At 41.1% G+C, this 26077-nt stretch overlaps 1 protein-coding gene across 1 annotated transcript in view; it reads left to right on the forward strand.

Annotated features, from left to right (window-relative positions):
- Positions 1–26077, forward strand: part of LOC144692359 (ras-related protein Rab-3B) — a 155526-nt gene that overhangs the window by 102823 nt on the left and 26626 nt on the right. Inside the window, exon 3 of the mRNA XM_078561109.1 lies at positions 21772–21890. Within this exon, the coding sequence (XP_078417235.1) occupies positions 21772–21890 (119 nt within the window). The remainder of the gene's footprint in view (positions 1–21771; positions 21891–26077) is intronic.

Here is a 26077-nt window from a genome sequence, read left to right on the forward strand (position 1 = left end):
ATGTGGTTTAACCAACATTCATAACTTCCTTGCTTTTCAATTCTATTCCTCTAGAAATGAACCTCAGTGCTTTGTTTGCTTCTTTATGACCTCTCATACAATAACTGCTGGGCCACAATGACAAGCAAATCAAGGTAAACACAACATTTGCAGATGTCACGTGATCAGACATCATGTGTCAATCCTCCAGAAATATCTACAACCAGAGTTGGCAAGTCTAGCTGTACACCATGTAATGCGCACAATTTGAATGATGTTACCATACCCCAACATGGGGTATTAATTACTAATTAGTAGCTATTAATCTGTATCACTACTTTTAGTGATCTGTGCCCCAGATTCTTCTGTTCCTTTACCCCATTTAGATTCTTATTTTCTAAGGAGTATGTGACCTCCTTATCCCTCCTATCAAAATATACTACCTCACACTTACATATATTGGACTTCACTTCCCCAATTATACATTCATCTGGAAGTTTATTAATTTCTTCCTGTATTTGTTGCAGTCTTCCTCTGTATTATATTTCCAATTTAATATCATCTGCAAATTTTGTGCATTACATGATGTACAGCTAGACTTGCCAACTCTGGTTGTAGATATTCCTGGAGGATTGACACACGATGTCTGATCACGTGACATCTGCAAATGTTGTTGTGTTTACCTTGATTTGCTTGTCATTGTAGCCCAGCAGTTGTTGTATGAGAAGTTCCAAGACCAGGAGGTGAGTAGGCAAAGAAGGAATAAGCACAAAAAAGAGGGGACATCAGTATTATCCATGTAAAGTCCCCAGGTTTCACTCATCTCTTCACTGACTGCTCCTCCCTTGGTGCCACTCCCACTCACCATATTGCGGTGGTTCCTGTCTCTGGAGGAAATGCTAGGCCTTTTTATAGTTATCTTTCAAGTTAGATCACAGATTTCACTCTGTCAGCTGTTGTTATGCATCAGGTGTACGTTTCTATCACGTAGGATTTGCAGATTTGGCATTTTGTTATTATTTGCATAGAGTTGTGTACTCCCAACTGTTTACTGAAGATAGGGTTTCATTATATTGCCTGTGGCTGGCTTCTGACTTTCAGCGCGTTGTTTGGAGAAACCCAGCTGTTAGCAAATCATCAAAGAGATTCAGGTCTCTATTCCACCCTGAATATCTCCCGTGGTCACTGCAAGGGCTTCTTGTTACAGACTTTCATTCTTTTCATGAAGATACAGGAATCAGTTTTCATTAGAGGAAAGAGGACAATATTAACTCACAGTATAATTACAGAAGGAGAAAAGTAAATTACCTGCAAACATAACTGCTTTGTGCAATGAGGAAAAATCCTCTGGTAAATCATTGATAGTGGTCATTTAGGAAATCTGAATTTATTGCAAAGTGCAGATGTTCAATAACATTTTATAATTCCTCTATAAACTTCAATATAAGTTTGAAAAAGTTAGTGTTTAGGAAGTCTCTTGAAGTGTTAATCTTAGAGTTCTTTGGAAGAAGTGGTAGGCCACTATGTTTTGAGCAGGGTGCTCCATCAGTTGTCTGCAGGAATGGCTGGAATAGGTCACAACTTTCAAGGTAAAAAGTGCTCTTTTCAGAACATTTTTACATGGTGTAACTGTAAAATCATCTTAGTGTTCCTACTCTCACCATGAAAACCTTTAACAACTTTTAATATAGAAATAATTAAATATTGATAGTGGTTTGCGGAAGAAGTAAAATAGTTGAGAATTTATTGTAAAGCTTTGTTACCTTGCAACAATAAATTACGTTCCATAAGCGAATGGAAAATTGCTGACAATACACATGAGGTTTGTTCACCCATGGCAAAGATATGAGTGCAAACTTAGCGATAAATCTCAAACCATCAGCCTGGAGGGTTACACTAGTAGCTTCTTGCTCTTTTCAACTGGAAAACTAACTGATGAAAAATATTTCACTGAGGTATAATCTACATGGTTAAAAAATCCGGCAAGAACTGTTACAATGTTTACTCTCAAATCTATTTCAAAACTTCCATTTCCTGTTATCTGGATTATCATGGTACAATACAGAATAAACATTTGTAAAGGAAATAGCAATTCTAGATACAGCTGTTCATGTTTGTTGCAAGGGCCAGAGTCAATCATTGATGGTGTCCAGGACACATAGGGTTAGAGAGTGGGAGTGGTTTAGTTGGGTAGTGCATTGAAGCAGTGCTTGGGACCAGTGGGCAATGAAGGAGTCAATGGGATGTACATTAGGTGGTCCATTTAATTGTTGAACTCAGGAGTTCTTTGGCTGTTGAGCAGACCCACTGGAAGATAAGGAGTTTAAAAAAATTTCTAGGTTGTAATAGGAAAATTCCTGATTAAATATTTTATATATCCAATAGCCAAACCTAGATGAGTGATCTGTGTGTGTCAATAGGATATATAGATCAGCTCTTCAAGCACTGCCTTTCCTACATGTGGTAGAGCCTGTAGATTGTGCATTGGACTTATCAGCCATCTCAGAACCCATTGAACTGAAGTGGAAGCAAGTCAAAAACAGAATTACCTGGAAAAACTCAGCAGGTCTGGCAGCATCGGCGCCGATGCTGCCAGACCTGCTGAGTTTTTCTAGGTAATTCTGTTTTTGTTTTGGATTTCCAGCATCCGCAGTAGTTTTTTGTTTGTTTTTATGGAAGCAAGTCATCCTAGATCCCGAGGGACTGCCGAAGAAGAGAGAAGAAACAATAACTTTAAAACTGTTTCCTGAAGGATAGTAGGATTTAATATAATTTCAAAGGATCACAGCTTCTATAAGCATTGTGTCAATCCTTTGAAATGGCAACCAGTGTGATTAAAAGTTTTTTTGTTAATATCTTTTGTTCCGACATGTCTCAGTAAATCATGAAATAGATCAATCAAGTTAAATGGCACAGATCAAAGAAACAAGCCACTGGGGGTTGAGACCTTGATGGGCAGCTATGTCTCAGATCCATGAGGAGCACTATCAATGATTGGCATGTAGCCATTTGAATAACAACTCTGTGATAGGAACCTTTGATTAGGAGTTAACCTGTGTTTGTACCAGCCTAGCTGGTTAGCCTACAGCCAGGAAAGGGCCTGGGCTAGTTTGACACCATATTAATGCTTCAGAACAGTTCATTTCAAAGATCTAGTTAGGTTAAAAGATAATTCAGGAACATATCTTTGTTGTTTTGATATATCATGAAGTATGCAGTACCTTGTCTTGTGATGAGTATCATTCATTTATCTGTTCTATGTTAAATAAATTACCTTATAATTTTATATTAGGTATTGGCCTGATCAAGTGCATATTCCCTGCTGACCAAATACAAAGAGAATCACGTGGAGGCACACGGTATATTTCTGTAGGCCAGGATTCAGTGACTTGTGTTCTGTGTTCAATCCCTGGATCTCCCTATAATTTTGCTATTATTAGGAAGGCAAAGGCAAGTTCCAGGTAGTGATGAATGTGAGGTTTTTGATGTTGAATCAAAATACAATAGGTAAGTACTGTAAAGCTCAAAAAATATTGTGAACATTTGGGTTCCATTTGGCATGAAAACCATTCATAACCAAAAGCATTTTTAAGCTGCTTCAGCCAGAAGCCAGGCAGTGTAGGACTAAGCTGATTAGCGGGGAATTAGGGTAGGTAATTGCCGCACGATAAGATGTGTGCTTTCATCACAGTCGACTACTGTGAAAATAAAGTGAACTTAAACTCATTAGGCTCGAGCTGATTTTTTTTCACCAGCTGCACTGAAACTCCAGAGAAGCATAACTTCAATTAGCAGTGTGTAATTGATGAAAATTATCTGGACATTTAATATTACAGTAAGTAACCACATGGGAAAACAGCTGCACAAGAACAAGAGTTTGATAAACCCATTAATAGCATGTCAGTCCTTGTGTACAGTAGCAGTATGTTTGTGTTTTTTCCACCAATATGAGAACATTCAGCATTTAATTTTGTAGTAATTTTAATGAGGATTCAATGGTGAAGGTCCAAGGTTCATAGTGCAGGTAGCCATCCAGTGTGAAAAAAGTAGGAGAGAAAAGTTCAATCAAAAGTTAGTGGTTAGATGACACCAGTTTTAGGTTTTAAAAATTTGTGGATTGTAGGAAAAATATATGGAAGGCAGTAAGGGGTTGCACAGTTTTGAGAGTGAGCTATGTGAGTAGGAAACATATTGCAATGAGTTTCGATTTTAATAAAGTGAGGATGTAGTGAAAGGGGAGAGCATGTTGGGTAAAATATCTGGACTTTAAGCGATGTTATCAATATATATTCTTTGTACTGCATCTCTTGATGAGTTCACGATTTGGACTTTCCTGCAGTTGGCAGTGGGCCAGTCCCAACACCCACTAATATTAAACTGCTGTTATCTTGAACCAATTTCTTCCCAGGGGATTCCCAGGGAGGGCAGGGCCCTCTGGAGACCAGAAAACGGACCCAGAAGGGACAGAAATACAGTCTGGCACAGCCAGGAGACGATAAGAAGGAGCAGCATATCGGGGTGCGAGCAGCTGTGAGGGCCTCCCAGACTCTCCAATGCATCACAGAAAACATAGAATTGTTACATCGCAGAAGGAAGCCATTCGGCTTATCATGTCTGCACTGGCTCTTCAAATGAGCAATTCCACTTAGTGCCATTCTCCTGCCTTCTCCCTGTAACCCTATATATTCTATTTTAGATAACTGTCTAATTCCCTTTTGAATGCATCAATTAAAGTTGTTTCCACCACTCTTTCAGGCAGTGCATTCCAGACCTTAACTACTCGCTCTGTGAAAAAGCTTTTCCTCCTATTGTTTTTGCTTCTTTTACCTATTAATTTAAATATGTGCCCTCTCATTCTTGATCCTTTCACGAGTGGGAACAGTTTCTCCCTATCCACTCTGCCCAGATCCCTCATGATTTTGAATCCCTCTATCAAATCTCCTCTCAGCTTTCTTTTCTCCAAGGAAAACAGTCCTAACTTCTCCAATCTATCTTCATAACTGAGTTCCTTATCCCTGGGACCATTCTCATGAATTTTTTCTACAGTCCCCAATGTCTTCACATCCTTCCGAAAGTGCAGTACCCAGAACTGGATGCAATACTGCAGATGAGGCCAAACTAGTGGCCTCTACAAGTTCAACATGTACTCTGTGCCCTATCAATAAAGCCTAGGATGCTGTTATGCCTTATTAACTACTCTCTCAACCTGCCCTGCCACCTTCAATGACTCATGCACATATACACCCAGGCTCCTCTGCTCCTGCACCCCGTTTACAATTGTGCCCTTTACTTTATACTGTCTCTCCATGTTCTTTGTACCAAAATCAATCACTTCACATTTCTCCACACATTGAATGTCATCTGCTACCTGTCCGCCCATTCCACCAATTTTTCTATGTCCATTTTGAAGCTCTACACTATCCTTCTCACAGTTCACAATGCTTCCAAGTTTCATATATCTGCAAACTTTGAAATTGTGCCCTGTAGAGCATGGCCTAGGTCATCAATATATATCAGGAAGAGCAAGGGTGCCAACACTGACCCTTGGGGAACTCAACTACAAACCTTCCTTCTGCCCAAAAAGTACCCATTAACCACTAATCTCCATTTCCTGTCACTCAGCCAATTCTCTATCCATGTTGCTACTGTCCCTTTTATTCCCTGAGCTATAACTTAGCTTACAAATCTGTTGTGTGGCACTGTATCAAACGCCTTTTGGAAGTCCACATACACCTCGTCAACTACAATTGCCTTCATCAACCCTCTCTATTGTCTCTTCGAAAAACTCCAGAATTTAGGGAGCTAGATAGAAAATTAGCAAGCAGGACCTCAAAGGAATTAATCTTTGGATTACTCCCAGTGCCACGTGCAAGTGAGTACAGAAATAGGAGGATAAGGCAGATGAAAGATGAGGCAGGAGGGAGGGCTTTAGATTCCTGGGACATTGGGACTGGCTCTGGGGGAGATGGCACCTGCACAAGCCGGACGGGGTTGCACCTGAACAGAGCCGGGACTGAGTTCCTTGCGGGACGTTTTGCTAGTGCTGTTGGGGGTCTTTAACTTAACTCGGCAGGGGTGTGGGAACCAGGAGAGAATATTAGAGAGTAATACAAAATACTAGGAGAGACATATAGCACCAGAATAGGGAAAAGGAAGTTAATAGGTGGAGTCGGAGTAAGGGAGAAAGTAATGAAGTCTAACTCAGGGTTATACTGCATGTATGTGAATGCACGGAGTATAGTAAATAAGATGGGGAGTTACAGAAGCAGATTGCCACGTGAAATTATGTTGTTGTGCTGATAACAGAGACCTATCTCAAGGAAGGGCAGGACTGCATGTTAAATATTCCCGGGTACAAGGTGTTCAAGAAAGATAGAGAAGGAGGAGGGGTGGTAAAAGGAGGAGTAGGGCCAATTAGGAACCAAAAAGGAGATTTACACATGGGGTAGAATCTTTGGCTCGGTGAGTCAGGCATGCGTCCCGACATCACCGCGCATCATTTAGATTTTCAGTTCAGCAGGTGCACAGCCGACTTGGCTGCATGCCCGCTGAACTGTCAAAGGCCTATTAAGGCCATTTAAAAAGCCAATAAAGCAATTAGCTGAACTGCCTGTCCAACCTTAAGGTTGGCGGGCAGGCGAAGAGCCCAGGCGGCCTTCGCATTTTTCATGGAACCTCATCCACGGGCGGGATGAGGTTTCATGAATGTTTTAAAGTGTTTGAAAAGTTTTTAATAGCATTAATGGACATGTCCCAGCTCATGTGACAGTTTCACATGAGGGGACATAAGACCATAAGATATAGGAGATGAAATTAGGCCATTTGGCCCATCGAGTCTGCTCCGCCATTCAATCATGGCTGATAAGTTTCTCAACCCCATTCTCCCCCCTTCTCCCCGTAACCTTTGATCCCCTTACCAATCAAGAACCTAACTATCTCGGTCTAAAATACACTCAGTGACCTGGCCTCCACAGCCTTCTGTGGCAATGAATTCCATAGATTCACCACTCTCTGGAGGACATGTCCTCAACATTTTTTTTTTACCTTTATTCATTGTTTTATAAGTGAAAGTAATCACCCTGAGGCACCTCTGTGCCTCAGGGAGATTTCTAGTGAAAGAGCACACTCCCCGACCAAGGAACCCCCTGCCCGCACAGGGAACGCTCAGCACTCAGGAAGTTGGTCATGTTCTCCCCGGAGAGGAGAAGGCTAAGAGGAGATTTGATAGAGATGTTCAAAATCACGAGGGGGCTGGACAGAGTAGATAGGGAGAAACTGTTCACGCTTGTAAAATGATTGAGAATGAGAGGGCACATATTTGAAGTGATTTGCAAAAGAAGCAAATGCGATGTGAGAAAAAGCTTTTTCACACAGCGAGTGGTTCGGGTCTATATTGCACTGCCTGTGGTGGAGGCAGGTTCAGTCAAGGCATTCAAGAGGGCATTAGATGATTATTTGAGTAGAAACAATGTTCAGGGTTACGGGGGAAAGGCAGGAGAATGCTCGTTTAGAGAGCCGGTGCAGACACGATGGGCCGAATGGCCTCCTTCTGCATGTAACAATTCTATGATTCTGTGAAGTTAATTAAAGACATCAGTGCAATTAATTGTTGCTAGAAGAAGTGAGAGCCAAAGGGATCCATCTGATGGGCACCTGAGGGGAAGAGACCAGATTAAAGGGTGGTGGAGACATATGGAGGGAGGTGGGACTGGAACCTCCACCATCCCAGGATCTGCCACACAGTGCAGAAAGAGGTTCACTGACCTCAAGGGTGACCAAGGTAAGACAGGGGTGTGTTGCACTATATAGCATTTTCCACTCATATAGCCTCACATAGCTCTTTGCTATCATACTTTTTCTCTCTCAGTACCTGGGTGTAGCAGACATTCACTTCTGCAAAGGACAGTTTCTCCAAACAATTAAGCACTCTTTAAAATCAAAGCAACCCTCTCATCTCACTTCGCCTGCTTCAACAGAATGAAGGATTAAGATCTCTTAGCATCCTGAGCATCAGCGGCATGCAAGGGAAAAGCTCCAATGAGCTTCTGGACTGGAGAATGTTTACTGTTCAGAATCAGGTTGGACTGTAGATAGATGGGTGCTTTCTATTTTTGTTGATTTTCATTTGGATGTTTCAGAATAACAACAAAACTAAATTTTAAATTGGGTTACTACTCCTGGTAATCCTGACAGTCACATTTTAAAACCGCAGATTCCCAGCCTCCAGGCAGGATTTGGGATAGAGACAAATGCATCAGGTTCATTGTTGAATCTGATCTCCAGGCAGATGGGACTAATGGCAGCTGCAGCACTTTGTTGAAAGGGAGGGAGGGAAAACTGAAAGTAAGAGCCAGGCCTGAGAGGTACAGGTTCTTCTTGATGACTGATCTCCGGGAACTGCCAACAATCTGGGAGAATGCTGCATGCAGCCTGTAATGTAATCTAATAACCCAAAGGCTCTTTTTTCAGAGCCACCCACGGAGCCTGTGAAATTGCTGGTTACTGTCTGAAAAGATTCACTAATTTCATAATGCCAGTGCTAGGAGGAGTGGAATAGATGGGGAAGCAGAGTCCAATATTTTAATCAGTCATGTGTGAAATTCAGTGGTTCACTCCTTTTCCTAGTTTATTTGAATTAAAGTAAAACAAAACCCTGAAATATAAATACTGATTTCAATAAGTGAAAGGCGTCCTGGCATTGGAAAAATCAGGGGTAACATCCTGAGAAAATATAAAGGTTGAACGTACAGTTTAAATTAACAAAAGGTAAATAAGGAACTCATTTGTTTAAGTGAGTTTGTGATCTGTTTCACTTCTTCGAGCTAGCTCATAGCAAGTATGGTGCATTTTGATGACGTTTCTGTATCTGAAATACAGTATTTGTTTGTCGTCAGTCGGCTTTAAGTTTGACGGACCCCTGGGGTGGGATTTTCCAGCCCTGCCCGCTGCTGGGATCATCCAGTCCCACTGAGAGTCAATGGAGTTGTGGCTGGGCCTCTGCATCGCCTGCGGCGGGACCCACCACAGCATGGCCAAAAAGAAAATCCCGGCCTTGGTGTTTTGTGGTCTATAATTTCCCCTAAGAATTACACATAGTCATTGGCGAATAAAGGATGTCACAAAAGAAAAATGATGCCATGCAATTGCCCATTGATTCCTGTTGCTGCACAGAAGGAAATAATAAGTCGGAATACAAAGTAGAGGAAAAGACAGCGAGCCAAGAGTTTGTGTTTAGGTGACACCAAGCTTGGGATTTAAAGGATTGTAGGAGGAAGAAGAGACCTGAATTAGATAAGGCGTTTCATTATTTCAAATCCAAAGGAAGGATCAGATAGATAATGAGGCCTTAAAAAAAAAAAAAAATTTTCATCTTCCTTTTGCTCATTTTCAGAACCATCGAAGGACTCGGTACAATACTTCTGTAATCCAAAGTAATCTGAAACCAAATACACCAAACAGCAACAGGGGTTAATTAAGGACAAATAATTAATCAATAAAAAACAAAACATTATTAAAGGAAAACTAACCCTAATTAAAAATACAACAAAATAGCAAATTATTCTCTTCCGGTGATTTTCATTTTACCGTGGAAAATATTTTTTCTAGCAATGGTTCAAAAAAATAAATGTATATCTGCTGCCAGTTTTTGTCTTGAGACAGCACATGGTGCTCACATAACATCAGTCAGTCTTCTGTTTGATTTAAATGATCAGATTGTGGAGCAGATTGTTGATTACAGATACAGCCTGGTGTTTCTAGCATTTTCTGTTAATATGGTGAACATACAATATCTCCCCACGATCTCCCTTCATGATCTCTGCCATCCCACAATCTCTCTCCTTGTGATTTTCCTTCCATGTTCACTTCCCCTGATCTGTATCTCCATCCCTCCCCCCCAGTTTCTCCCACTATTGAAACCTCTCCCGTCCTTCTTGCTGCATTGAGCCCAGCCCCGCTCCATCTTGATTGTTGGGAACCACTGTCATTGGTCCCTGACCACCACCTTGTGCCACAAGCTTTCCCACCTTGTAACCAGCAGCCTTTCAATTTGTGGGAAACGGAATTTAAAAATTCAAATCAAGCCCTGCCTTTAAATTCAGCAGCACCTCCACCTTGCTGGTGTTTCTGGGTTTCCTGATCATTGAAAAGGAAAGAAAGAAAGACTTGCATTTATAGAGCATCTTTCACAACCACCAGGTGTCTCAAAGGTCTTTGCAGCCAATTAAGTACTTTAAGTGTAGGCACTGTTGCAATGAGGAAAACATGGCAGCCAATTTGCACAAAGCAAGCTCACACAAACTGCAGTGTGATAATGACTAGATAATCTGTTTGTCTGATGTTGGTTGAGAGATAAACATTGGCTAGGATACTGGGTTAAATCCCCTGCTCTTTAAAATGGTGCCATGGAATTTTTTACGTCCACCTGAGAGGGCAGATGAGGCTGTTTAATGTATCATCTGAAAGAAGGCACCTCCAACAGTGCAGCACTCTCTCAGTACTGCATAAGGGAGTTGTCCCAGATTATTGTGCTCATGTCCTGGAGCAGGACTTGAACTCACAACCATCTGATGCAGGCAAGAGTGCTATCAGCTGAGCCACAGGACATGCCCCTACTCTCTTCCTGCCTGCCTGTGAGTGATTGCAGGTTTTTTTGGAAAATGGGTATCACATTGAGTTTGGTCTTGTTCTCACACAACATTAACAGATTTGTGCTTTCCAGCAGGGGTCACTTAATGTCAATCAAGGACAGGACGCCTAAGCTGCTTTTTCTCCCCCTCGGAGGAAGCTGAGACCAGTTGCAGCATTGCAGACTGCTTCCCTGATTGAGATTAGATAACTCAGCACAAACTGGGATCCATCTTGTGATACTACAGGTTTTATAAGTTCAATTGTTCACTAGGTAATTGGGAAGTCTGAATAAAATGAAGCAATAAATACATTTAAAAGACTGACTTCTTTTATTAGTACTGAAACTTCTTAACCAAGTGCAGCAGCAGCAGCTGAATGTTTAGTTGCATACAGTAAAATTTGATTATTACATTTTCAAAATAAGTAGTAAATTTGGCCATTATTGTTCTGTGAGGGCCACTGTTATATCATGGCCAGGATTTTGCCCTCGTCGGGCGGGGGCAGGCGGGAGCAGTCAGGAAGCTGAGCGTCGCCCGCGATCAGGGCCTGACCGTGATTTCATGCTGGCGGACCAAATGAGGCCCACCCAGCGTGCAGCGTGAAATGCATGCTGCAGCGCTCAGCGCTGCCTGTGTGGGGGGGAGGAGAGCGAGCGGGAAACTTCGCACATACGCGCAGGAAAAGCTCCCTGAGGCACAGAGCTGCCTCAGGCAGATGAGGATTTTAAGAAATAAAAATAAAGAATTTTAAATTGTTAAAAAAAAATGCCCCCTCATGTGACTGTCACATGAGCAGGAACGTTATTAATGAAATGCTTACATTTTTATCTAATTTTTAATAGCTGTTGGAAACCTCATCCTGCCCATGGATGAGGTTTCCTAAAAAAATCCAAAGGCCACTTGGCCTTTTTGCCTGCCCGCCAACCGCAAGGTTGGACAGGCAGCGAAAAATTTAATTCAATTGGGACTTTAATGGCCTCAATAGGCCTGTTCTGAAGAAGAGTCATACGGACTCGAAACGTTAACTCTGTCTATCTCTCCACAGATGCTGTCAGACCTGCTGAGTTTTTCCAGCAATTTTTGTTTTTGTTAATAGGCCTGTTAATTGTCGGTGGGCGTGCTGCCGACTCCCACACATGCCTGCCAAGCAAAACATCGCGCAAGTGTGTGATGACGTTGGGACGCTCGCCACACATCACTCGCGTCATTTTACACTCGCTCGGGTCGGGCGTGCGCCCACCTGACAAGCTAAAAATTCTGGCCCGTGGGTTTGAATGGCGAGTTATTGCAGGTATTTTAATTTACTGAGGTTCTAGCTGGAGAAAATTGTGAAGTTCTCAATGACCACAAGAGTCATGATTGGTCAATCACCCCAGCTTTATTAAATAATAATTCCATCCATTGTCATATTAATACTTGTTTTCATGCCTGTATAATTAAGGTCATGCGTTCGATGCTTTAGTCGACTAGTTTGGGAAAGTAGCTTCAATTTTTTTTTTGATTGCAAGACTGTGCATACATTTATACGTATTTGTGAATATTTATGCATATACATTATAATTTTAATTTGGACTTCAGCATGGAAATTAATAATTATTGTAACATTCCAAAATTTCTCTTCTTGCTCGACCTGTTTGTAATATACTGACAGTGAATGAAATATGTGGTTCTCAATATCCTATTAGGACTGACAGATGGGAAATGGAGGGACTGACAGATGGAACGCGCCAGCCACATTTATTTTGTAACAGTTTGTCAAAAGGTGTCAAGTATAAGAGCCAATCTGTAACCCCGAAGTCCAGATCCTGAGAATGCTGAAGGCTTGAGTTCAGTTCAGTAATTATGTGATGAGTCAAGATTCTATTTGAATACCTGGTTATACTCCTTATTTTTTCACAAGTATTTGACCACCTTTGTGCACTGTGAAATTATAGTTTTGCATTCTAGGCTGTTCTTCAATGGATAACTACTTTCTTACAATATATTTATTCTTAAATGCTGATTCCTCCTCTCTTTGATCCCTACTACTTACTATGCTCCATTTCATTACAGAGAAGCCATCTCCCAGATGATTCATATTGCAAGGGGACTTGACAGGGTAGATGCTGAAAGGATGTTTCCTCTTGTGGGAGAAAATAGAACCAGGGGATACAGTTTAAAAATAAGGGGCCCCCCATTTAAGACAGAGATGAAAAGAAATTTTTTCTCTTGAGGGTTGTGAGTCTTTGGAACTCTCTTCTCCGAGAGCAGTGGAGGCAGGGTCATTGAATATTTTTAAGGCAGAGGTAGATAGATTTTTGACTAACAAGGGAGTCAAAGGTTATTGAGTGTAGGATGAATGTGGAGTTGAAATCACAATCAGATCAGCCATGATCTTATTGAATGACAAAGCAGGCTCGAGGGGCCAAATGTCCTATTCCTGCCCCTAATTTGTATGTTTCTATGCTATTTGGAAGTGTGGGATTCACAGCTGAAACTAACTCTCTCCCTATCAGACATCAACACACACCTTTTCTAACAAGGGTCAGTAGAGAGCAATCAGGAACTGGAATTTTTGCCCTATTTCCCCCCTCCACTCCCCTGCAACACCTCCTGCTGCCCCAGCTGAGATCAGCTAATTGCAAAGATCAGAATGGGTCAGTTCTGTATCATATGGTGCATTTGCAATTTGAAGCATCAAGAAGTCAACATTTACAGAAGAAAATTAAATTGCATATGTTAACAAAAATAGTAACATTCAATCACTTACCTAATGTCCAGTTTTCTGCTAGCACAGATTCCACTGTAGCTGCCAAAATTAAGGGCAGAATTTTCCTCCCGTCCCGTGACGCGTGCCCGGAAGCAGTGATTCCCTGAGCCAGGGCCTGCGCTCTTCCACGCATGCACGCGAAAGAGTGTAGAAATCTCAGAGGCACAGAGGTGCCTCAGGGAGATTAGTTTAAATTGTAAACGTGTAAATAAAGAAATGTAAAAATTTTAAAACATGTCCCCGCATGTGACAGTGTCACATGAGCTGGGACATGACAATGAATTTTTTTTAAAAAATTAATTCAATTTTTAAACACTTCATGAAACCTCATTCCGTCCGTGGATGAGGTTCCATGAAAAATGCGAAGGCTGCCTGGGCTCTTCGCCTGCCCGCCAACCTGAAGGTTGGACGGGCAGCATTCTTAACTGCTTTAACTGATTTCTTAATGGCCTTTATTGGCCGTTGACATTTCGGCGGGCGCACAGCTGACTCCGGCGTGCACCCGCCAAACGAAATAGTGATGATATCGGGACGCACGCCCGACATCATCGCACGTCATTTTACACTTCAGCGGGCCCCGCCCCCACTCGCCAACCCGAAAATTCTGCCCTAAGCTTCCTTGTGGCTACCACACGTATACATTGTATTAACAATATGAACTAGCATTGATCAGGGGAGAAGATTGTAGAAATATTGCTTTTGCCCATTCACACAAATGGAATGTACTTTATATTGTAACTGTTTTATATGCAGTGCTAATGCCACATGAGGATTGAACATTGCATCAGTAGATTTTGTTTGTGTAGCATTCCTTATTATTATTTATTATCTTTCCAAATCAGTACAGTGTTATAGCACTATCTTTGACCTATGCTGCTGTGTAGACAGAAGATGGGGGCAGAGTTTTATGGCACTGGTCCTTAGATGTGACCTCCCCACCCCCCAAACTGCCATGGTATGCCTGCGCCACCCGTGGTTTTAACCAAATTTCCATTTCATTACTTTCTGTGCAGTGGTGTCACACACCACTTCATCTTCATATATATTCTTTAGCAGATGTAGGGTTTCATTTCTGACGAAGGGTATACATCTAAGTACCATAATTTATCTTTTTCTATTTTTATACGATGACTGACCTTCTGCATACTTGCAGCGTTTTGAGTTTTTATTTTAGATTTTCAGCAATTAGAATCATAGAACCAGATATTTAAAGTACAAAAGGAAACAATTTGGCCCATTGCGTCTGTGCTGGCTCTCTGCTAGAACAAATAAAATTAATCACAAAACAAAAATAGAAATACCTGGAAAAACCCAGCAGGTCTGGCAGCATCGGCGGAGAGGAACAAAGTTGACGTTTCGAGTCCTCAAATAATAATAATAAAATTAATCCATGGTCTTGCTCTGTCCCAAAGAATCATAGAATGGTTACAGCACAGAAGGAGGCTATTCGACCTGTCATGTACATGCTAGCTCTCTGCAAGAGCTAGTCAATTAGTTCTACTACCCTAAAAGCAAAATACTGCGGATGCTGGAAATCTGAAACAAAAACAAAAATAGCTGGAAAAACTCAGCAGGTCTGACAGCATCTGCGGAGAGGAATACAGTTAACATTTCGTATGAAGAGTCATACGGACTCGAAATCTTAACTGTATTCCTTTCCACAGATGCTGTCAGACTTGCTGAGTTTTTCCAGCTGTTTTTGTTTTAGTTCTACTACCCTGCCCTTTGGTCCTGCAAATTTTTTTCTTTTCGAGTGCGTATCCAATTCCCATTTGAATCTGCCTCCTCCATACTTTCAGGCAGTGCATTCCAGATCCTAACCACTCGCTGCATTTTTTAAAAAAATGTTTTTCATCATGCTGCCCTTCGTTCTTTTCCAACCACCTTAAATCTGGTTCTCAATCCTTCTGCCAATGGGAACAGTTTCTCTCTATCTACTCTGTCTAGACCCTCATGATTTTAAACAGCCCTATCAAATCTCCTCTCCCACACCCCTGCATCTTTCTCTGTTTCAAATTTTTATCTAATTTCGCTTTAGAAGATAAAATTGTCTCTGTGTTAAACAGTCCCCAATTTAATGCTCCAACAAAGTCTGTGTGTGAAGATATTGACCTCATTTTTAATTTTAATAATTTTAAATTGCTGATCCTTCATCACTGACTCCCAACCAGAGGAAAATGTCTTGATCATTCACTGTATCGGATATCATAATTTTACAAACTTCCATTACATCTCTTAGCTTCCTCTGCTTCAGTGGAAAGAGTTCCAGTATCTCAAGTCATTATGAAAGCTTCCTGTCTCTGTCACCGTCCTGGTAAATAAGTCTGATACATTCTACATAGCTTTAATGCCTTTTCGTTAATGGGTGTCCAAAACTACACAATATTCTAACTATGGCCTAGACAATGTGCCATATAAGTTCATCACAATTGTTTTAATCTTTTGTCTTTAATTATAAAACTAAAATTCTGTTGGCTTCATACACCTGCACTCACTTGGAGGCAATTATATATTTGAACACCTAAGTATTTCTGTTTATCCATGTCCTTCAGTGTTGGGCACATTTTTGGGACCTTTGATCTTTTATTTCTTCACAGACAGGATAATGTTTCAAGGTACTATTTGAAAAGAAAGTGAATTTATACAGATTTTAAAATTCACAGACAACAGATTGGAAACCATAAATGGGATGAGAGGGGTTAAAGGGTTAAATAAGCTGTCTATCCTTATTTTGTCTGCAGCATTAAGCAAACTTGAAGGCAAATTATTGATCTGAAAAGCAGATTGGTTAGGCGATGGTGGATAGAGAGAAAGCAGAAAATGCTCAGCAGGTCTGGCAGCATCTGTCGATAGAGAAACAGAGTTAATGGCCTGAATCTTCTGGTTGGCATGCGGGGGCGGGCCCTGCTCACCGACGCGTAAAATGACACACGGTGATGTCGGGCGTGCGTCCCGACGTCACCGCGCATCATTCTGATCTTCAGTTCAGCGGGTGCGCACCAGAGTCGGCTGCGCGCCGAATGAACTGTCAAAGGCCTATTAAGGCCATTTAACAGCTTGTTAAACTAATTGCCTGGACTGTCCGTCCGACCTTAAGGTTGGCGGGCAGGCGAAGAGCCCAGGCGGCCTTCGCATTTATCATGAAACCTCATCCACGGGTGGATGAGGTTTCATGAAGTGTTTATAAATTGAATAAAATTTTTTATTAAAATTCATTTGACATGTCCCAGCTCATAGGGGACATGTCTGAATAATTTTTTTTTTAATCAAACTAATCTCCCTGAGGAGGCTCTGTGCCTCGAAGATTTCTGCGCTCTTTTGCATGCATGTGCGAAAGCGCACAGGCCCAGACTCAGCCTCCCCCCCACCCACCCGCACAGAGCTTCCCGGTGCATGTCATGCTGGGTGGGCCTTAATGTAAAATGGCGGCGCGGATCCAATCGCGGGTTGCGATCGGCTGACGCCCGCCCACTCCCGCTCAGCCCCCCCAATGGGGAGAAAATTCTCCCCAATGTTTCAAGTTAGTGACCTTCATCATGAGTTCTGATGAAAGCTCACAGACCTAAAATTTTATCTCAGTCTCTCTCTTCACAGATACTGCCGGACTGGTTGATATTCCTAACATTTTCTGTTTTCATTTGATTTCCAGCATGCACAGTATTTTCCTTTTTGTGTTGGTAGAAGCTAAAGTAGGGATAGTGGGTATGTACGCAAATTGGAAGGAACTGACGAGTGATGCCCCACAAGGATCAGTGCTGCACCTCAGCCATTTCCTCTATTAATGAAGGCATGAAGATACTACTATTTTTTTCAAAAATTATATTCCTTTTAAAATGGAACCTGGTGAACTGTAAGATGGCTGCCAAGGGGTCATTTTTGCAATTTCAACAGCCTAGCAAACTTTATGGAAGGTTCCAAATTGGATTATAATGAGCAGGGGTCTTCCTCACTCAACAGAAAGGCATTCAGCATGGTTCGCAGCAGAAATATCTGTGCCATGCATTGGGCTCCATTTTATAGCCAGAACAGCATTCATAGCGCGATATTTAGTTGGCCCTACAGGGATCTCGCTCATTGGTCGGAGAACTGGCGGGGAACCCCCATCAGTTTCCATGGGGTGACCCGATGGTATTAAGTGCCCTTAAGGCCACTGTCAGGTTTCAGGATCTTGGCAGTGCAAGGCCTGCCCACTGAGAGCTGCCAGCAGCTCTTCATTGCTGTCAGTGCCACGGGGGGAGCAGTGGCAGCTGCCAATAATGCACTCAACAGAGGCCCAGCCAAGGGACCCCAGGCCAAAAGCAGGGTGGGGATTGCGAGGTAGGCAAAGTGGGAGTGGGCGGAAGGTGGGTTAGGGAGTGGCTTTGAACAACACCCCCCTTCCCAATACTAGGTCCCTCTAATCAGGCACCGAGGTGCCTGATGACACAGGACACCCCCCCCTCCCCGCATCCTCCAGCCCCCATATGACAAACCTAACAGGATTTGTTGGGCGGCCTTCAGGAGATACGGGAAAACTATGCGGCTCCCATTTAATTCCTGAGCTACCATTGAATTGCAGTAGGCTCAAGGATAGTGGGTGTCAATTTGCTTATTAATGAGCCTAATTGACATTCCACCACCACTGGCCAGGAATACCATGTTAGTCCCTTCCACCCACTCGGGGGAGATTTTGCTGTTGCCTAGAGACTGACATGGGGCCTCTCCCACAACTAAAACTGCCATGGTTCCCGCCGTGCATTAGCTTTAGTATTAAATCCAGCCCGTAATGCGATGAACAGACGCTAAGAAGTAGAATTTTGTAACCTGTTTCTAATCAATTTAAACATTTCAAATAGATCGCACATCAACTTTCTAAACACAAAAATACAAGCAAAATTTATACAAAGTACACCCATGATTTAACCCTTTAAGCTCCACTGTATTGGTGAATCTGCGCTGTACCACACCAAGACCAATATATTTTTACTGAGGCACAGTATCAATAGCTAAAGACAGTACTACAAATGGCATGTGACCAACAAATGAAATGTCACTTCCTCACTTTTGTACCAAGTACCTTGAGATAAAGACCAATGTTCTATTAGCCTTTTCAATATGTTTTTGAAACAGTGCACTAGCTTTTAATGATTCGTGTACATGGACACCTAAATCTCTTTGCTCCTCCACAGCAACTACTCTGTCACCATTAATAAAATATTCTAATTTGTCTTTCTCCAGTCCAAATGACCTCACACTTCCCTACATTGAACTCCTTCTGCCATCCTTACATTCGAGTGCTGTGATAGAACTAATTATTAATGTTGGCACTCCACCCACCCTTTTTCTCTCCTGAAAATGTAGGAATGCTAACTTTCTAGTCCTGTCTGAGTGTAAGCCAGTTCTCCATGGCAGCAGTTACATCATATCCCTCCATAACGATTAATGCTACTAAATTAATCATTAATCTTGTATATTTTGTGCATTGATATGCTCAATCCTGTGGTGACAAGTTCATATGCAATTCGTTTGTGCACTAAACTAACATAGTGGTTAATCAATTAATTTGAAAATAAACCTTCAACCTAGGGAGACAATGCATATTTGCACGTATGGTCTGTTGAAAAGAGTGAGTTCAGTGGACTGGCTCTTCGTAATCTCATATGTTCTTATGTTTTATGTCATTGATTATTGCAGTTTAGTAGTATACAAGGTTTAGAGTGTTTATGCTGCAGGCCTGAGTGTCTCCTGCTTATCCCAAAAATGCATGTGGATAATCAGAAAGTTCAGTTGATTATACTTGGTCTTATGGCAAGTGCTTACAGTATACATGAGGATTTGTGTATAAGTGTTGATTTATCCTCTGTGGCTAGATGGGCAATAACATTTTGCATAATGACTGCAGAAATAGAAAAGGAAGATAAATGGAAATCAGAAAAATGTAGAAAATGCTGGGGGAAAAACAAAGTTATTCAGCATCTGTAACCTTTCAGACCCATGTCTTTTGTCAGAACTGAAAACTGAAAAATAAGCAAGCATTTTATTAGGTAGGAAAAGGAGCAGTATATTCAATTGCCTTATTTGAACATACCCAGTGTTTTGAAAAAAAAAGTGAGCTTCAATATCGGAGGCAAAGGTTTGTGTTTAGCCGCAAAACATGACTGAGTGCAGACTGCATTCTGTTGTCTTCTTTGTGTGCATGCAGAGCTTGGCCTCTTCCAGACAGTTCCCATAGTGACAGTCAGTACCAGCACAACAGAGGTCTGTTGAGAAAAATGTTATCATCAGGAAACAGATGAATTAAAAATCATAGATAAGGAAATACAAAACTTGATCATGTGAAGGAAATGACCTTTCCAGAGGAGGTTTATTTGGCTCTGCTGTTAATTAACAAGATCTATCATAGAAAAATCTCTCCCACATATATTTATTACTAATGATTAAGTACTAATTGGTCAAAACTACATAAAAACTTTCCTCATCCTCCTGCTTTCATACCTAAATGTTAAAAAAAAAATCAATCCTTAATCAACAAGGGGAGAAATCTTTGTATGAGAAATGAGAAATTGCCTAGCTTGTTCCTTTTCCACCAAAAATTATGAGACAGTAACAAATCTCTAGTTGTGACTATAATCATAAAACTATTATTCTGCTTTCAAGAATTTGCATGAAAGAAAAAAATCTTTAAATCAAACATTCCACTGTAATAGAGGTTTATACATTTTTGTTTTGCAATTTTTTTTTAAGAGGTAGCCACTAATATATTGAACTTAATCTTTATTTCAGTCAAGTTCGTATTTTGGACTTTGTTAGAAGCTGCTGCTCATATAATCTCTGGATCAGGGTAATGCTCTTTGAAAAACATTGTAACTGATGTGTGGGATGTTAAATTCTAAATGCAAAATAAAATATTATCATTGAATGTGGAGTTGAGGCCACAATCAGATCATTCATGATCTTATTGAATGGCAGAGTAGGCCCGAGGGGCCTGCTCCTAATTTCTATGTTTGTATGTTTGTAAACCAAAGGAAAGGTTTTCAAGGTATGGCTGCCTCTTTCCAGCTTGAAAACAGGCAAACAGTATTGAAATCAGAGGGACATCTCAGGCGCTCCATTGATGCTCGAAGTCTGCCTGTAGCAATTTTCAAGTGAACAGGCAAGGAGCCTGCCTGCCTGAGCCACGGCTGGTGGTTGGGGGGAGTGGGTGGACTGAATATGCATTTTGGGGTCCTGCTCTGGTTGTAGGACTCAGATTGCAATTCCCAAGTGAATGGAGTGTTTGGTGTGTGCACTCTGCCCTGCCTTATCTGCAACATTTAAAAGGATCCTTTGGAGAATGCTCATTAAAAAAAAATGGTGGGATCTGGCCTGTTCAAGATTCAGCTCCCCCCAATTAAAGAAATTTCTTGGCATTGCAGTTTTAGTCCTTTCCTTGCACTCTGCTTACCATGTTTATGAAGTTTCCGGTATTGTATTCTTCCAAGTGAACACCTTCAACCTTCTTTCTGCAGTCTTTTGTGAAGCTTACTTTTCGTCCTTATTTCACTTGAATTATTTTGTCGATCCATTTAAGTTCATATTTTTGATTCCATGCTTGCTAATCTTAGCCACACACATGTGCTAAATCTTTCTCCGCATATCTGTGACTATACTTAATTTGCTTTCAACTGAGGTATTAACAATTTCCCCAGTCAGCCTGCTTTAGTTTTGACCTCATGCTTTATAATTGGATTTTTAAAAATTGCTCACTTAAGTGTTGACCCTATGTAGTGTTGAATTCTAGATTATATTAAACTCAATCATGTTATGGTTCCTATCACCCAGAGCTGTCTCAAAATCCATTTCCTTCATGCTATCAGACTCACTTACCATTATGAAACTGAGCTGAGAACTGACTATTATGGATTCCTTGAAGAATAGAGTTATGAAGCAATCATGAACTACACTTGACAATTTGACTAAATCAGTTGGGTATTCTCAGTTTATATTTGGTTGGTCAAAATCTCCCATTAAATAATTTCAAGGATCCATCTTATTTCAAAATACATTCCTTCTTCCCCTTTTATATGAACTGATGATGGCAAAGCTCTGGTGTTATTTAAGGCCTCTACATTAGAAATCCCCAGTCAAAGAATTTTGTTCAGTAGTTTTTGTTTCACTTTCTACAAAGTCTACTTTCTTGATCCCCTCGCACCTACCTCCACACCCCCACCCTAGATGTCTGAACCATCATCTGAAGATACAAATGAATCTTGAGTAATAATAACGGGGAGAATGTTCTGGTTTTGCTTTCAAAATTTAAATCACTTTGCTTGACCAATTTTTGTTTTATGTTAACTGTGATCTTTGAAATAGTGAGGAACTCCAAGTTTGCCTTTTGTCCCATTATTCAGCATTCAACTATATTACCCTGTATTAACACAGAAATTTGTTTTACAGGACACAGCTGGTCAAGAGCGATACAGAACCATTACTACTGCTTATTACAGAGGAGCCATGGGCTTCATACTTATGTACGACATTGCCAATCAAGAATCCTTTAATGCAGTGCAGGACTGGTGAGTTTAAGCTGTATTTTTTTCCCTCTCTTCACTCTGCCAATACATTCACTTGTGTTTACCTTTCTTAAACAATTCCCTCAGCCCTTCCTTATATTTTCTTATACATTATTCCTGATGATAAATAGCAATAATTAACTTGCCAGTTGGTGATCTCTTTAAAGACCAGTAGAAATGCTGCTCTTGAATTGTCCATTGGGTGAGTTGACCCATCTTCATCTCCAACAGGAAACTCAATAGTCAAATGCATAATTCAGTGCAAGTAACTAGCGATTAAATTAACTGGAGTGAGCTATTACAATCATTTCAAATAAACAGTTTGAGGAATGTCTTGGTAGTTCCTTAACGGTTTTACCTGAAGTTGTAGCTAAGCATCACACCTTCTGAATATATGCTACTTGAGCACAGAGCCAACACTGAAGTTTGTCTCATCTATCTTACCTGGGGCCTCCAGGTGTAGCCTTTCTTTAGGCCCATGTAGTTTGTACTCTGAACTTCTGGTGCCATGATTCTTATGTGGAGGTGCCTGCTGTAATTTTTAATGAAAATCATGTTTAGTCTTTTTTAAATTCATTAACGGGATGTGGGCATTGATGCCAAGGCCAGCATTTATGTCCTGTGCCTAATTGCTCTTGAGAAGTTGGTGGTGAATGGCCTTCTTGAATTCTACTATGTGGCTTCCTAGGCCATTTCAGAGAGAAATTAAATGTCAACCACACTGCTGGAGTCATATGTCGATCAGACTGGGTAAGGAATGCAGTTTTCCTTCCTTTGTCCAAAAGCACATTAGTGAACCAAGATGGGGTTTTAACAACGATCCAGTGGTTTCGTGATCACCATAACTGATGCTAGCTTCTTAATTCCAGATTTATTTAATGAACTGAATTTAAATTCCCCAGTAAACATGGTGGGACTTGAAATCATGTCTTTGAATCATTTGTCCAGGACTCTGGATGATTCATCCAGCAACATAACAACTATGTAAACATACCTACAAACCTACCCTTTTGTGAAATGGTATTGAGATTATGGTTATTCTTAACTGCTGATATGTCATTGTGACTTACAACCATTGACTTTTAGGTTTATTATCTGGCAATTAAGATCCTGGTTCTCCCTCTGGCATATTCTAAATAGATAATTATTATATGTACAATCATGCAACAATTGTAGTTAATTGCATGTTCAACATTGTAAAAACTCTTGGGAGTGTGGAAAAGCACAAAAAGTGGTCACTTGGCCAACAAAACAGTTCCTCATTTTATAGGGTAAAGAACCATTGAACTAACAGAAGAACTGACTAAATTACAATTTGTTTTTAATTACATAACTGTAGTCGCCATGCAGAGCTGTGGAAGATGCCCAAATGACCTATGTTTATCCTCCACACAAGCCTTCTCCCACAAATTATGTGTTCCCACCTTGCTCCCATATCCCTTTATCCCAAGCTCCTGAATGTATGTATCAAGCTAATGCACCAATGCAAACTGCTTCAGCCATTCCTTGTGGCAGTAAGATTCACATTCCCACAATTCTCTGTGCAAAGAACTTTCAACTAAATTCTTTATTTGATTTGTTCGTGCCTATCTTATATTTGTGTCCCCTTATTATGGACTCACCCACAAGTGAAAACAATTTCTCCACATCTACTCTACCGAGCCCCTTCATAATTTTCCCCCCAAAATATACTTTATTCATAAAATTGTAAAAGTACATTCCAAAACATTTCAAATTGAATATTACAGGAAGTGCAATAATATTCAACTTTTCTCCATGCAGCATGTTTCACTCTGAGGTGCCTCAATACAATTGTAAGGCTCTTGATATTTACATATAGGCATACAGCCTGAGGAGGTTCTACAAATTTTCCAGCCCCTCAATGTATTATGGCCGAAGCCTTTATTAGGTTGCCTTTCTTTCCTGAAATTTACTGTGAAAAGTAGATGGCCGATTTATCTGCTGGCACTTCTGACTTATGGTGACACCTTATGTAGTTTTCTTGCCTATGATTTACCAAATCACATGGTATGTAAATTAGTACATCAGAGTATAAGGGATAAATGCCAGGATTCAGCTACTCTGAAAGGTGTTTACACTACAAAGTAATTGATTTGTGATGTAATTTATTTTGAAATGATACTCTATCCTAACTCTGGCCAACGCTCTGTGTCAGGGGTCATTTGACATGCAGACTAGATTCCTTACAGAATTTCCGCCAATCAGAGGGAGCTCACCATCACCCAGAAAAAGTAGCTGAACAGTTAAAGGAAGAGCCCCGATGATCAGGAATTTGGCAAATGTGTCGGCCCCACCAGCAACTGATCCTCATGCAGGGGCCTGGATTTGAAGGAGACATGATCACAAAAGGGACTTCTGTTGAAGGATCTTAGATCCATCAACCGTAGATCTCAGGGTCGACAGTAGCTGGGGAAGGAATGGCGAGTCATAGTCCCAGAAGGAGTCGGGGGATGTGAAGTCCAGGCCAGCATTAAGGTAGTGGTGGAGCTCACAGCTGGAAATTTTCTCTCATTTTCCACTGAGATCCTACCCCATTTTGGTGGGATTGTGGTGGAGGATCTAGCTCCCTAACCCTACTCCATCTCCAAGACCACTTACTTGCAATTTTGAAGTTTTGCCTTTCTCATTCAACTCCCCACTTCTTGTTTGTTACTCATCACTCTTCCTATAATGTACCTGGCTGAATTTCATGACATGAAAACTATTATTGAATAAGGTTAAACATCCATTGTAGAGTTATGCACCATACGTTACTGACTATAAATGTATTCATAGCTCTTATTGGACTTTGGCATAACCAATGGATTTGTTGAAGGTGCAGAAAACAGCCTTCTCTTTTCAAATACTGACAAGATCCAATTATTATAAATGGTAATAGGCCTAAATTTTTGCCATGAAGGAGAACCATTTAAATCACCTGCTGCCTCCACTGATAGGCCAGGAGTGTGAAACCCGGAATGTTCAGATTAGATCAGGTAAGAGGAGGTCTTAACTTGGTGGATTCATTTGGATAGCCAGGATACCCCTTTGGAGAGGTAAAGTACCTCTTTGGATCAGGTCCCTGAACACCTTTGGGAGCGGTAAGGCACCCTTTGGGAGAGGTGCATGGACTGCAGTGGTTTAAGAAGGCAGCTTGCCACCATCTTCTCAAGGGCAATCAGGGGTGGGCAATAAATGCTGGCCTAGCCAGTGACGCCACATTCCATGAATGAATTTTTTAAAATGGTAAGGCACCCTTTGGGATTGTTATAAGTAAACATAATTGTGCATAAAAAGTGTATAAACCCATTGGAACTGTCAAAGGTGTCAAGGAACTGTCAAAGGATACTAGATGAATTAGCATGGAGGGGGTAAGGGCAAAGGGTAGTAGGTGGGGGCCATCAATTGGCATGAGTTGGCACTATGTGACATAGGGACTATAAAAGGGCCATGGGGATGTGGGTGGGCATAAGGTGGCACAGGATGCATAGATGAGACTTGGGGAGTCTGTGGGTGAGGGGAGGGGTGAGGCTGGAGGGCAGTTTTTTGTTTTAATCTTTTTTCTAAGTAATTTAAACAAAGAGGCAGAGCACAGAGGCGAGCCTTCTGCCCAGCTCATCTCCACACTCATGCCTGGGGCGGCAGGCCGCCTTCCAATCCAGCATATTGCCTGGAACAAAAATCACAACTGCGAGCAGCTATTTTTAAAAGTCTCCGCGGGAATTCTCCCATTTCTGCGGGAATTCTCCCGTCTCTGTGCACCCAACCAGGGAGTGAAAATCTGTGCTATAGCGTTTGAAAATTATTTCACATTATCATTGCCTGACTGGATATGGTGATTGTGGTCAGAAGACAAACTTGCCTTCAATGGAGCTGAGATTTTTACTCATTGCTGCTAAGAAATGAAACAATAACAATCTAAAGCATCAGAAACTAGGAAATATAGCTTTTTACTGGATGAAAAGGGTTAATAATATAACACGCCAGACTGTAAACAAGCCAGCTGAGAAATAGCTTTTGATATTTACTGCAGGATGAGTGTGAAGGTGAATTGTTATTAGGGTATGTAGCATTCTAGCTCTGAATAGATCTGTCTTATTACATTATAAAAGTTAGCATTGGCATGAACAATGTGAGCATAAATAATTTTGCATGTTTTTATTGCCTCATTATCTTAATTATTAGTAATT

This window comes from Cetorhinus maximus, chromosome 17 (assembly GCF_964194155.1).
Source record: "Cetorhinus maximus chromosome 17, sCetMax3.hap1.1, whole genome shotgun sequence".
NCBI classification, from domain to species: domain Eukaryota; kingdom Metazoa; phylum Chordata; class Chondrichthyes; order Lamniformes; family Cetorhinidae; genus Cetorhinus; species Cetorhinus maximus.